Below are 13640 nucleotides of genomic sequence, written 5' to 3'. Positions count from 1 at the left end.
CTCCAATGTCCCCTCATACCCCGACAACACCTCAACCCCCCTGACACCCCCCTGACACCTCCCCAACAACACCCCCTGACACCTCGACATCCCCCTGACAACACCCCGACACCCTGACATCCCCCTGACAACACCCCAAACCCCCGACACCCCCATGACACCCCGACATCCCCCTGAAAACACCCCAACACCTCCCTGACACCCCGGTATCCCCCTGACAACACCCTAACACCCCCTGACACCCCTCCGACACCACCCCAACACCCACTGCCACCTCGACACCCCCCCCAACCCCCACCTCCCCCCCGCGACAACACCCAGACACCCCCCTCCAGCCACAGCCGGCCAGCCCGGGCTGGGACACCCAGCGCAGCACCCCGACATCCCCCGGCGCACGCACCCTGGGGGGCAGTGGCCCGGGGGGGTACAGGGACAGGCGGACAGGAACAGGCGGACAGGGACAGGCGGACAGGGGCAGGACAGGCGGACACGGCAGCCGCACAGCCGCACGCTGCCGCCCCATTAGTATTCTGCAAGCGGCGGCGGGTGCTGCAGGGTGGAGGGGGGGGGGCGGCGGGGCTGGACTGGGAGGGACTGGGGGAGACTGGGATCCGGCTGAGGGGTCTGAGGGGACTGGGGGGGACTGGGGTGCAGCTTGGGGGTGCTGAGGGGGGGACTGGGAGATGCTGGGGGGGACTGGGGTGCAGCTGGGGGGTGCAGAGGGGGGGACTGGGAGATGCTGGGGGGGACCGGGGAGGTGCTGGGACCTGGCTGGGGGGGGCTGGGATCCGGCTCGGGGGACTGGAGGGCAGCTGGGATCTAGCTCCAGGGACTGGGGGGGAACTGGGGGGGACTGGGACCCAGTCGGGAGGTGCTGGGGTGGGACTGGGGGTGCTGGGACCCAGCTAGGGGGGACAACTGGGAGGTGCTGCGATGGGACTGGAGGGTACTGGGATCCACTTGGGGGTACTGGGGTATGCGGGGGGGGGGGATGTGGGCAGGACTGAGACCCAGTTGGGGGGTGCTGGAATGGGACTGGGGGTGCTGGGACCCAACTGGGAGGCAACTGGGGGTGCTGGGGGGGGGACTGGGGGGTGCTGGGATGGAATCAACTGGGTGGACTGGGACTGCAGTGGAGATTGGGGGCTGGGGGGGGGCGTTTTGTTTTGTTTTTTTAGGGGGATGTCCTGGAGCCGTTAAGGGGGGTCTTGGGTGCTCAGGGGGGTCCTGGATCCTTTGGGGTGGGGGGTGGGAGGCTTGAGGGGCTCCCAGATGCTTCTAAGGGGGTCCCTGGGGTGTTGCCCCCCCCTCACCCTCCTTCCCTCCCCCTAGGTTCAGCCACCTCTGCTTCGGCCCCCCCAAACCCCCGCACCCCCCACCCCTACCCCTGCCTGTTTTTGCCTGTTCATTCCCCACCCACATCCCTCTGCTCCCCCCGCCCCCAAATCCGTGTGTCCCCTGTGTCCCCAAACCCTCCTGTGTTGTCTCCCCGTGTCCCCAAACCCTCCTGTGACCCCCTCCCCGTGTCCCCAAACCTTCCTGTGTCCCCCCCCCCCGTGTCCTCTCCCCCCCACACAGCCGAGATGAGGCAGAGCCCCTCGGAGTGGAGCTCAGGCCAGGTAGGACCCTGGGGACACAGCGGGGGGGGACACACTCAGTGTCACCGGGGAGCAGGGGACACGGGGGGGACACACGATGTCACTGGGGAGTGGGGGACACAGGGGGGACACAGCTGGCATCACCAGAGGGGGGGGACACTGGCTTGTCACCCACTATGCTGGGTTTTCCCCCCCCCGCCACCACAGGGATGGTGACAGGGGTTTGTCCCCTGCCGTGACGGTGATGTGATTGTCACCCCGCTACACTGGGGACAGTGATGGGGTGTGTCACCCCCTCTTACAGGGACGGTGACACCGGCTTGTCCCCCTGCTGCTGCGGGGACGGTGACAGGGTTTTGTCCCCTGCTGTTGTGGGGACAATGTCGCAGGTTTGTTCCTGCCGTTACGGGGATGATGACAGGGGATTGTCACCTGCTGTCACAGGCTTGTCCCCCTGACTGTTATGGGGACAGTGACATGGGCTTGTCACCCACTGTCACGGGTTTGTCCCCCCACTGTTATGGGGACAGTGACATGGGCTTGTCCTCGCTGTTATGGGTTTGTCACCCCACTGCTTTTGGGGACGGTGACAGGGGGTTGTCACCCACTGTTACAGGAATGGTGACACAGGTTTGTCCCCGCTGTTTGGGGGACAGGGAGTTGTCCCCCACTGTTATGGCTTTGTCACCTGCTGGTACAGGGGTGATGACACAGGTTTGTCCCCCCACCGTTATCAGGACAATGACACGGGTTTGTCACCTGCTGTCACAGAGTTGTCATCCCACTGTCATGGGGATGGTGACACAGGTTTGTCCCTGCTGTTACGGGTTTGTCACCCCGCTGTTACAGGAGTGGTGACATGGGTTTGTCCCCGCTGTTTTGGGGACAGGAGTTCGTCCCCCACCATTATGGGTTTGTCACCTGCTGTCACAGGGATGGTGACACAGCCTTGTCCCCGCTGTTATGGGGACGGTGACAAGGGTTTGTCCCCCCACCGCGACGGGTACAGTGACAGGTTTGTCCCCCCACTATCACGGGGATGGTGACACAGCCTTCTCCCTGCTGTTGTGGGGATGGTGACACAGGCTTGTCACTCGCCATCACAGGGACAGTGACAAGGTGTTGTCCCCTGCTACTGCAGCTTCATCCCTGCTATTTGGGGGACAGTGACGGGGTTTGTGTCCCCCCCAGGTGACAACAGGCAGGGACAGGCTCAAGGTCACTGCCGGGGGGGCTGGGCACAGGACCCCAGTGTCCAGGTCACCCCCCCTCCCCGCTGGCTGTTGGAGCGCAGGGGGAACATCGCTGGGGGTGACCCACGTGTGTCCCCCCCGGTGGGGGTGGCTGCCTGTCCGGCTGTGCAGGCGGCTGCCGTCTGCCTGGCCCCGCGGGGCGGCTGCGTCAGCTGGTGTCTGGCAGCCTGTCCCTGCCTGCGCTGCCCGTCCTGTGCGTCCTGCCTGCACTGCCCATCCTGCCTGCCCTGCCTGTACTGTCTGTCCTACCTGCATCGTGTGTCCTGCCTTCCTCGCCTGCACCCGCCCCCCGTACCGTGTGTCCTGCTTGCCTTGACTGTGCCCCCACCCCGACTGCACCGTATGTTCTGCCCGCCCTGCCTGTACTGTCTGTCCTGCCCGCCCTGCGTGTACTGTCTGTCCTGCCCGCCCTGCCTGTACTGTCTGTCCTACCCGCCCTGCCTGGCCCCTGCCATCCCCCGCCGCCTGTCCCTCCACTACCACCACACCAGCCCGCCTGCGCCTGCTGCCGCCTGTGCCCCGCCTGCCTCTGCCTGTTGCTCTGCCCACCGCTGCCTGTTGCTTTGTCTGCCCGTGCTTGTCACTGCTGTCACTCGTCCTTCACGTCTGCCTGTGACCCCCTCAAGTGCCTGGCCGTCATCCCCACCAGTGGCTGTGGCACTGCCAGGAGATCGGGGGGGGGGGGGGGGGGCAGGGGGGCAGTAGGGGGAGGCATGTGCTGGCGTGTCAGAGCATGTGCTGGCGTGTCAGAGTGTGTCCCCATGTCCTGGCGTGTCCTGACAGCCTGGCACAGTCTCAGTGGGGGCAGGGATGCATCTGCGAGGCTACTGGGAGGCAGTGGGAAGATACTGGGAGGCTAATGGGAGGCAGTGGGGTGTTACTGGGAGGTGCTGGGAGCATATTGGGAGGATATTAGGATGCAGTGGGAGGATAATGGGAGGATACAGGGAGGCACTGGGAAGATACTGAGAGGATAACGGAAGACAGTGGGAGGTTACTGGGAGGCACTGCGAGGATACTGGTAGCACTGGGGGGGCACCAGTTCCCCTCCGCCTGACTGTCTCCCAGTGTGGGGGTGTTACTGGTGGGCACCACTCCCACCCATTCCCCCCCAACTTCACCCTCTCCTGGTGCTGGTTGTTACTGGGAGACACTGGTGGGCATCCCTCCCACCAGTTCCCCCTACCTGGCCCTCTCCTGGTGCTGTGGGAATACTGGGTGTTACTGGTGGGCACCTCTCCCACCAGCTCCCCCTCTCCTGCTGCTGGGGTGTTACTGGTGGGCACCACTCCTATCAGTTCTACCCCACCTGACCCTGTCTCAGTGCTGGGGTGTTACTGGCGGGTACTGGTGGGCTCTGCTCCCACCAGTTAGTTCCCCCCACCTGGCCCTCTCCCAGTGCTGGGGTGTTACTGGGGGGTACTGGTGGGCACCACTCCTACCAGTTCTACCTCACCTGACCCTGTCTCAGTGCTGGGGTGTTACTGGCGGGTACTGGTGGGCTCTGCTCCCACCAGTTCCCCCCACCTGGCCCTCTCCCAGTGCTGGGGTGTTACTGGTGGGCTCTGCTGCCACCAGTTCCCCCCCATTTGACCCTCTCCTGGTCTTGGGGCAGTACTGGGGGGAACTGGGGGGCTCGACTCCCACCAGTTCCCCCCCACCTGACCCTGCCCTGCTGTGGGGTGTTACTGTGGGTACTGGTGGGCACCTGTCCCACCAGCCCTCCCCTTGCCCCCTGCAGGGCGCAGCAGCAGCGCGATGAGCCCCCGGGTCCCCGCCCCTGCCAGCAGGATGCTCTTCGCCCTGGCCTTGGCCTGTGCCAGCCCCTTCCTGGAGCCGCGGCCGGAGGGGAGCCAGCGGGCGCTGAACGTGGCCGTCATCCTGAGCGGGGCGTCCTACGGCCCCGCCGGGCCGCGCCTGGCTCCCGCCGCCTTCCGCAACTTCTCCTTGGAGGTGAACCCAGTGGGGGTGGTGCTGAACGACACCAATCCCCGGAGCCTCATCGTGCGCCTCTGCGATGTCCTCTCCTCCCTGCGCATTCACGGCGTTGTCTTCGAGGACGACACGCGCTCCGAGGCCGTGGCTCAGATCCTTGACTTCATCTCCGCCCAGACCTCTGTGCCCATCATTGGCATCAACGGCGGCTCTGCCATCGTCCTCACACCCAAGGTGGGGCCACTGGGTGCGGGCTGGGGGCACCCCACAGGCCCTGGCCACATCCAGGGGCACCCAACCATCCCCCAACTCCAACCACGCCCAGCTGTCCCCAACCACATCCAGGATCACCCAGCTGCCCCCAGCCGTGCCATCCCAAACCCCAACCATGCCCAGGGTCACCCAGCTGCCCCCAACCCATTCCCAGCCATGCCCAGGGTCACCCAGCTGTCCCCAAACCAACCCCAACCACGCCCAGGGTCGCCCAACTGTCCCCAAACCAACCCCAACCATGCCCAGGGTCACCCAACTGTCCCCAACCCCACTGTGCCCAACCCCAACCATGCTCAGGGTCACCCAGCTGTTCCCAACCCCATCTAGAGTGACCCAGCTGCCCCCAAACCCAACTGTCCCCAGCCCCCACCACATCCAGGGTCACCCACTCTCCCCTCCCCCACAGGAGAAGGGCTCCACCTTCCTCCAGCTGGGCTCCTCCACAGAGCAGCAGCTGCAGGTGATCTTTGAGGTGCTGGAGGAGTACGACTGGACGGCCTTCGCTGTCGTCACCACCCTCTTCCCCGGCTACGAGGACTTCGTGGACTATGTGGAGGTCTTGACCGACAGCAGCTTTATCGGCTGGGAGCACCGTGGTGTCCTCACCCTCAACCTGACCGACGATCCCGAGGGGACGCGGCTGCGCCGGCAGCTGCGTGAGGTCAGCGCCCAAATCCGCCTCCTCTACTGCTCACGGGAGGAAGCCGAGGCCATCTTCCGAGCGGCGCGGGAGGCCGGTTTAGCTGGCCCCGGGTACATCTGGTTCGTGGTTGGCACCAACCTGGGGGGAAGCGACCAACTGCCGGAGCATCTCCCCGCCGGCTTGTTTGCGGTGCTGTCGGCTGGTTGGCGGGACGACCTCCAGCACCGGGTGCACAACGGCGTGGCTATCGTGGCCAAGGGCGCCGAGGCCTTGCTCCGCGACTACGGCTTCATCCCGGAGTTCAACAATGACTGCCGGGCCCCCAACGTCACCCAGATCAATGACAACCTCCACCGGTGAGCACAGCGGCGCCGTCACCCGTGGCTGGGGGAGGTGACAGCCCTGTGACCTCATTGTGTCCCCAGGTACTTCATGAACATCACCTGGGGACAGAAAGATTTCTCCTTTAATGAGGATGGCTACCTTGTTAACCCCTCGCTGGTTGTCATCTCCCTCAACAAGGAGCGCAGCTGGGAGGTGGTGAGTGTCCCCTCCGCCACGGCCATCACCCAGGGTGTCCAGCTGTGCCTCACTGTGTTTGTCACGCTGGTCATGGTGACATCTAGCTCCTCTCGGCCACGCGGTGTCCCCCAGAGACTGCAGTACTATCTGGTGTTCACTGCCTCTCCCCGTCACGGTGTCACACTGCCTTGTCATGACACGTCAGGGTGACACCTTCCTCCGGCTGTTCCCCACCTGGTGACCCCGTGATTGTTCCCAGCGGTGACATCAGTCTGAGGTGCCACCCACTGCCGGTGTCCTCCCACAGGTGGGTAGCTGGGAACACCGGATCTTACGGATGAAATACCCCGTTTGGTCCCGTTATGGGAAATTCCTTCAACCGGTGGATGATGACCAGCACCTGACGGTGGCCACGCTGGAGGAGCGGCCCTTTGTCATCGTGGAGAACATTGACCCTGCCACCGGCACCTGCATCCGCGACTCTGTCCCCTGCCGCAAGCAGCTCAACCGCACCGCCAGGTGCGTGCTGCCTCCCCTGGCAGGGTCCCCACCACCTGGGGGGGTCCCCAGCGCCTCGGGGGGGTCCCCACCTGCCACTGTCCCCACAGCCCCTCAGCTGAGCCAGCGCTCTTCGAGAAGAAGTGCTGCAAGGGCTTCTGCATCGACATTCTCAAGCGCCTGGCCCGCACCGTCGGCTTCACCTACGACCTCTACCTGGTCACCAACGGCAAGCACGGCAAGAAGATCGACGGCGTCTGGAACGGCATGGTGGGGGAGGTGAGACCCCCGCCCCACACCCCACAACATGGGGGGCTCAGGGAGAGGCCCCTTTCTCACCCAGGGGGAGTCAGGGGAGAGCCCTCACAAAACCTGGGGGGGCTCAGGGGTTTGGGGACAGCCCCCCCTCCCCCCTCAGGGCAGTCAGGGTGAGCCCCAGCCCCAGCCCCACCCCCACCCGTGGGGAAGTCAGGGAGGGGGAGAGCAAGAGCCCCACCCTTGGTGTGCCCAGGGGTTTGGGGAGAGCCCCCTACCCCAGCTGCTGGGGGGGGGGGGGGGGCAGGGCCCATGCTATACTGCACAAGCCCTGCCCCCTTCATCAACGGCCATGCCTTCCCCGTGGCTCCTCCCACTCGGGCCCTTCCCGCGGATGGCCACGCCCCTCCCCACCTCCCACCCATTTGCTGTCCTGCCCCGCCCCATCCCTGCCTTGTCATTGGCTCTTCACTTCGCCCCACCCCTGCTAGCCAACCCCTCCCCCCCATCCCCGCCCCTCGGGCCCCGCCCTGACAGCCGAGCCACCCGATCTCTGGCCCCTCCTCCAGGTGTTTTACCGCAGGGCCGACATGGCCATCGGCTCGTTAACCATTAACGAGGAGCGCTCGGAGATCATCGATTTCTCGGTCCCATTCGTGGAGACGGGCATCAGCGTCATGGTGTCCCGCAGCAACGGCACCGTCTCCCCTTCTGCCTTCCTGGGTACGCGCCGGCGGGCGACGGCACAGGCAGGAGTGAATGCTGGCGCAGGTGGACTCCAGAGCAGGCAGATGTTGGCGCAGGCAGTTGTTGGCGCAGGCAGATATTGGTGCAGGCAGATGTTGGCACAGGCAGATGCCAGAGCAGGCAGATGTTGGCGCAGACAGATATTGGTGCAGGCAGATGTTCGCGCCGGCAGATGTTGGTGCAGGCAGATGTTGGTGCAGGTGGACACCAGCACAGGCAGCCAGGGAGGCTGGGAACCCCCCAGCAGCCTCTGGGTGACAGCGTGTCCCCCCTGCAGAGCCCTACAGCCCTGCTGTCTGGGTGATGATGTTTGTCATGTGCCTCACGGTGGTGGCCGTCACTGTCTTCATCTTCGAGTACTTCAGCCCCGTGGGCTACAACCGCAGCTTGGCCACCGGGCAGCGTGAGTGACAGCGTGGTGTCACTGGAGGGGCAGGGGGGGGGCAGGGGGGACACATGCACAGGGTGACACCGTCCCTGTTCCCATCCCATCCCCAGGGTAACCCTGTCCCCATCCCAATGGTGACCCCAGGGTGACACTGTCCCTGTCCCCACACTGTCCCAGTGGTGATGGTGTCCCCATCCCCATAGTGACTCCATCCCCATCCCCAGCGTGATGCTGTCTCCATCCCCACATTGTCCCTGGAGTGACAGTGTCCCCATCCCCACAGTGACCCTGGGGTGATGCTATCCCTGTCCCCATGCTGTCCCCATCCCCATGGTGATCGCATTCCTATCTCCGGGGTGATGCTGTGCCCGTCCCCAGGCACGGGCGGCTCCAAGTTCACCATCGGCAAGTCCATCTGGCTGCTGTGGGCCCTGGTCTTCAACAACTCGGTGCCGGTGGAGAACCCCAAAGGCACCACCAGCAAGATCATGGTGCTGGTCTGGGCCTTCTTCGCCGTCATCTTCCTTGCCAGCTACACTGCCAACCTGGCTGCCTTCATGATCCAGGAGGAGTACGTCGACACCGTCTCGGGCCTCAGCGACCGCAAGGTACCACACCGCGTGCAGTGTGACCCCCTGCACAGCCCCCAGCGCAACACGTGGCTACGGGCACGGGGGGGCTGGGGTGGGTGCAGGGGGGGTTGGGCGGGTTCAGGGGGCGACAGGGAGGCCTGCGAGTGTTCATGGCGGGGGCAGGGGTGGTGGTGTCTGGGGGGCACCAGGGGAGGGGGTTGGTGCTGGGGGATGGTGGTTGTCTGGAGGGTTGGGAGATGGGGGTGTCGGGGGGTGTCTTGGGGGGGTGGGTGCCCGCGGGCAGGCGGTGACGGCCGGGGCAGTTCCAGCGCCCGCAGGAGCAGTACCCCCCACTGAAGTTCGGGACGGTGCCCAATGGCAGCACGGAGAAGAACATCCGCAGCAACTACCCCGACATGCACAGCTACATGGTCAAGTACAACCAGCGCGGCGTGGAGGACGCGCTGCACCACCTCAAGACCGGGTCAGCGGGGGGTGGGGGCTGGGGGGGGTGGAGGGGCTGGGGAGTGGGAGGGGCTGGGGAGTGGGAGGGGCCAGGGGGCTTCAGGGGGGCCTGGGGAAGGAGAGGGGCCTAAAGGATGAGGGAGGCTGTGGGAAGGGGCGGTGCTTAGGGGCTGTGGGCAGGGTTTAGGGGTGGTGGGTGGGGGTAGGGGACTGTGGGTGGGGCTTGTGGGCTGTGGGCGGGGCGTGTGGGTGTGGCTATGGGGGCTGTGGGCGGGATTTAAGGGCTGTGGGTGGGGATATGGGGGCTGAGGATGGGGCTTGTGGGCTGTGGGTGGGGCTTGTGGTTCAGGCTGTAGAGCTGTGGGTGGGGCTTGTGGCTGTGGGTGGGGTTTAGGGGTTGTGGGTGGGGTCATGGGGGCTGTGGGTGGAGTTTGTGTGTTGTGGGCAGGGCTTGTGGCTGTAGGCGGGGCTATGGCAGCCATGGGCGGGGTTAGCATGTTGTGGGCGGGGTGTGGGGCTGTGGGTGGGGTGCAGGGATGTGGGCGGGGCTATGAGGGCTGTGGGCAGGGTGTGGGGTTATGGGCGGGGCTTATGCGCCCCTGTGGGTGGGGCTGATGGGCAGGGCCGTGCAGGAAGCTGGATGCCTTCATCTACGATGCCGCGGTGCTGAACTACATGGCGCGCAAGGAGGAGGGCTGCAAGCTGGTCACCATCGGCTCAGGCAAGGTCTTCGCCTCCACTGGCTACGGCATCGCCCTGCAGCGCGGCTCCCGCTGGAAGCGCCCTGTCGACCTGGCCCTGCTCCAGCTGCTGGGCGACGGTGCGCAGGGTCCTGAGGGGGTTGTGGGGTGTTGTGGGGGGGTCTGCAGGTGTCAGGGCGTGTGCGGCACCATGCTGCATTGGCCCCACACCCCCCCCCGAGGTGACCCCCAAACACCTGTGATGACCCTCCAATCACCTGAGGTGACCCCCCAACCCTCTAAGCTGACCCCCAACCCTACAAGGTGTCCCCACCCCTCCTGAAGTGAACCCTTAAGCCCACAAGATGACCCCTAACCCCCTGAGGTGCCCCCCTAACCCAAGACGACCCTCAAGCCCCCCAAGGTGAGCCCCAACCCTACAAAATGACCCCTCGACCCCCCAAGGTGCCCTCCTAACCCAAGGTGACCCTGAGCTGATCCCCCAACCCTACAAGGTGGCCCTTCCCAACCCCCTGAGGTGCCACCCCAGCCCCCTGAGGTGCTCCCCCTGAGGCATCCCACCCAGTGGGGTGATGTGGTGGGTCCCCCACAGACGAGATCGAGATGCTGGAGCGGCTGTGGCTGTCAGGGATCTGCCACCAGGAGAAGCTGGAGGTGATGAGCAGCAAGCTGGACATTGACAACATGGCGGGTGTCTTCTACATGCTGCTGGTGGCCATGGGGCTCAGCCTGCTGGTCTTCGCCTGGGAGCACCTGGTTCACTGGCGGCTGCGCCACTGCCTGGGGCCACCGGGCCGCCTGCGCTGCCTGCTGGCCTTCAGCAGGGTGAGGGGCTGGGGGGGCCTGGGGACAGGGGGAGGACATGGAGGGGGCTGCGGCCACCTGGATGCCTGCACTGCCTGCTGCCTTTCAGCAGGGTGAGGGGCAGGGGGTGGGGACGGGGGGGGCTGGGGGGGGCATGGGGAGGCGGGGGGGACATGGGGCTGAGGCCGCCTGCACTGCCTGCTGGCCTTCAGCAGGGTGAGGGGCTGGAGGGGGGTGGGGACAATGGGGCTGGGAAGGCTGGGGAGGCATGGGGACATGGGGGGGGACACAGGGACGGGAGGGGCAGGTGGGGCCGTGGTGACCCGGGCCTGGGGCCAGGAAGGGGGCACGGGGACACACCCCCACCCCCCACCCCCGGTGCCACCGTGTCCCCTCTGTCCCCCCCACAGGGCATGTACAGCTGCTGCAGCGCCGAGGAGCCCCCACCGCCGCAGACCCTCCGCCCGCCCTGCCCCCCCCCGACCCCCCCCCGCGCTGCCCACCCCCCCCGCCCCCCCCGCGACCACCGCCGCCCCCCCCCCGAGCGCTGGCGCCCCCCCCGCACCCCCCCGCCACGGCGCGGCCCCCCCGACGCCTTCCACCGCTTCTACGGCCCCATCGAGCCGCAGGGGCTGGGCCGGGGGGGGCCCTGCCCCCGCACCCCCCCCCGCACGCCCCCCGCGTACTACCCCCCAGCGGGGGGGGGGCACGACGCCCTGCCCCCCCCCTGGCCGCGCCGCTCGCTGCGGGGGCTCTACGAGAGCCTGGGGGGGCCGCGGGACGGGGGGGGAGCGGCCGCGGACCCCCCCTTCGGCTACGCGCGCTTGGCCTACGAGGACGAGCGGAGCCCCCCCCCAGCGCCCCCCCCCGCGAGCGGCCCCGCCGCCCCCCCCGCGGCGGGGGGGACCCCGAGGCGCAGCCCCTCCTGCGGCCGCCCCCCCCCCGCGGGCACCTCTGCCGAGGGCACCCCCCCTTCTCCCCCGCCCCCCCGCTGTACCCCGAGCTCTCCGACTCGGAGTCGGACGGCTGCGACCCCCCGCCGGCCCCGGGCCCCCCCCCCCAACCCGCCGCCCCCCGCCGCGCCCCCTCCCTGCTGGTGCACCCCCCCCGCCTACTTCTGCAGCCTCCCGGGCAGGGAGCGCGGCCCCCCCCCCGCGCTGCTGGTCGGCCGAGAAGCTGGGGGGGCCCTGGGGGGGCTACGGGGGGGCGTACGGGGGGGGGTGGGGCAGCCTGGAGCTGCTGGGGGCCCCCCCCGGCTTCCCCCCCCCGCCCCCCCGCTGCCGCAGCTGCTCGGCCGAGCGGCTGCGCGACTGGGAGGGGGGGGGGGCGCGCTGGGGACCCCCCCCCGGCTACGCGGCCTGGGCGGGGGGGCCCTGGGGGGGGTTCTGGGGGGCGCCCCCCCCTCCCCGCCGCCACGGCCCCCCCTGCGCCGGCCGCCGGCCGCCCCCCGCCTCCCGCAGCCTGGAGGACTTGAGCGCCTGGGGGGGGGCGGCAGGCTGGGGGGGGCCCTGGGGGGGGCCCTGGGGGTGGGCGCCCCCCCCCCCGCCGCGGCCCCTCTCCCCCCACCGCGGCTGTGGGGGGCGGGGCGGGGCGGAGCCGCTCGGCGCGCGCCGGGGCTCTGCCCACTTCTCCAGCCTGGAATCCGAGGTATGACGGGGGGGGGGAGGGGAGGGGGGGCGGAGAGGGGTCCCTCGGCGACAGGGACACGGGGGGTGGTGGGAAGGGCCGGGGGTGGCACCGGCCACGTCACGGTGACACCGGTGGTGACAAGGCCAGGTGACAGCAAGGCCAGGTGACATGGACAGGCCACTGCCGCTTGAGTGGCACCTGGGTGACACCGGCCAGGAGAAGGACAGGTTGTGGTGGCACCTGGGCGAGACACCGGTGGGGACAAGGACAGGTCCCTACAGCCTCATGGTGACACCAGCGAGGACACAGACGGGTGACAGCAAGGACAGGCCACCACAGCTGCTGGTGACACCTGGGGACACTGGCAAGGAGGAAGACAGGGCCACACAGCCCAATGGTGACACCGGCAAGGATGAGGACGCAGTTTGTCCCTGAAGTGCCACCATCGCCATAAGCCGCGTCACCCCGGCCCTGGGGCGGGAGGGGGACACTGCAGCCGTCCCTGAGGGTGTCCCTGAGGGTGACACCGAGGCCACCAGCATAGCCCCAGGGGACAAGGCCGGGGCTGCCGGTCCCCACGGGTGACACCACAGCCCCACAGGTGACACCACGTCCCCGCAGGTGATGCCGCCACCACGGAGGACACACCCTGTCCCTGAGAGTGACACTGTGACCCCCAACAACCCCCGGAGAACGACACGGCGTTACCCCTTCCCCCCAGGCACCACCAAGACCAGAGTGGGGTTGGGGGGGTTGGGGACACTGTTGTCCCCCCCAGCTCTGTGGGGGATGGGCTGGTACCCATCGCCCCCTTGTCCCCGGGGTGGCTGCCCCTCCCCCACCCTGTGCTGCTGACGAGTTTTTAATTAAACCCGGACATTTTGGGGGAGCGGGGGGGGAATGAAACTGTGTGTGACCGTGGCCACTGTGGCTACCGCAGCCACCGTGACTGTGATCCCGGGGCCACCCGCCCTGCGCCCCTCCCCCCCCACCCCGTGTCCCCTCCTGCCCATCACTCCCGCCCCCATCCCCAGTGCTGTCACCCTCCTGCCCGTCACCCCCTCATGTCCCACCCCCCCACGTGTATATCCCTCATGTCCCCAACACCCTGTGGGCCCACGCCTTACCCCTCCCCCTGCTCCAGCACCTCTGAAATAAACGGCTTTTCTATTCCTGCTCACAACCGCGGCCTGGGGGGGGGGGGGGGGGGGGCACCTCGGAGTGGGAGGGGCGCCCAGGGGTGGGAAGGGCACCCTGAGGGTCTGGGGGGGTGGGTCCCCGGCACTTAGGCACACCCCACCCATAGCTGCAGGGTGCCAGAGTGGGGACTCTAGTGTCGGGTGGGGGCAGGACCCCC

At 67.6% G+C, this 13640-nt stretch overlaps 1 protein-coding gene across 1 annotated transcript; it reads left to right on the top strand.

The window, feature by feature from the left end:
• The first annotated feature begins 4611 nt into the window (after nt 1-4611).
• On the top strand, nt 4612-13453 carry GRIN2D (glutamate ionotropic receptor NMDA type subunit 2D). The gene is made up of 14 exons (XM_037388255.1): nt 4612-5020; nt 5466-6058; nt 6128-6242; nt 6532-6743; nt 6833-7001; nt 7547-7700; nt 8002-8127; nt 8491-8720; nt 9008-9168; nt 9782-9969; nt 10443-10675; nt 11065-11166; nt 11200-12301; nt 12905-13453. Exons 1-14 carry the CDS (start codon nt 4643-4645, stop codon nt 12940-12942), a joined length of 3801 nt encoding a protein of 1266 aa, XP_037244152.1. The 5' UTR covers nt 4612-4642; the 3' UTR covers nt 12943-13453.
• Nucleotides 13454-13640: the final 187 nt, after the last annotated feature.

The sequence above is a fragment of the Falco rusticolus genome, chromosome 5 (assembly GCF_015220075.1).
Source record: "Falco rusticolus isolate bFalRus1 chromosome 5, bFalRus1.pri, whole genome shotgun sequence".
Classification (NCBI taxonomy): domain Eukaryota; kingdom Metazoa; phylum Chordata; class Aves; order Falconiformes; family Falconidae; genus Falco; species Falco rusticolus.
The sequence above is the reverse complement of the archived record's forward strand: the minus strand, read 5'-3'. Positions and strand labels throughout refer to the sequence as shown.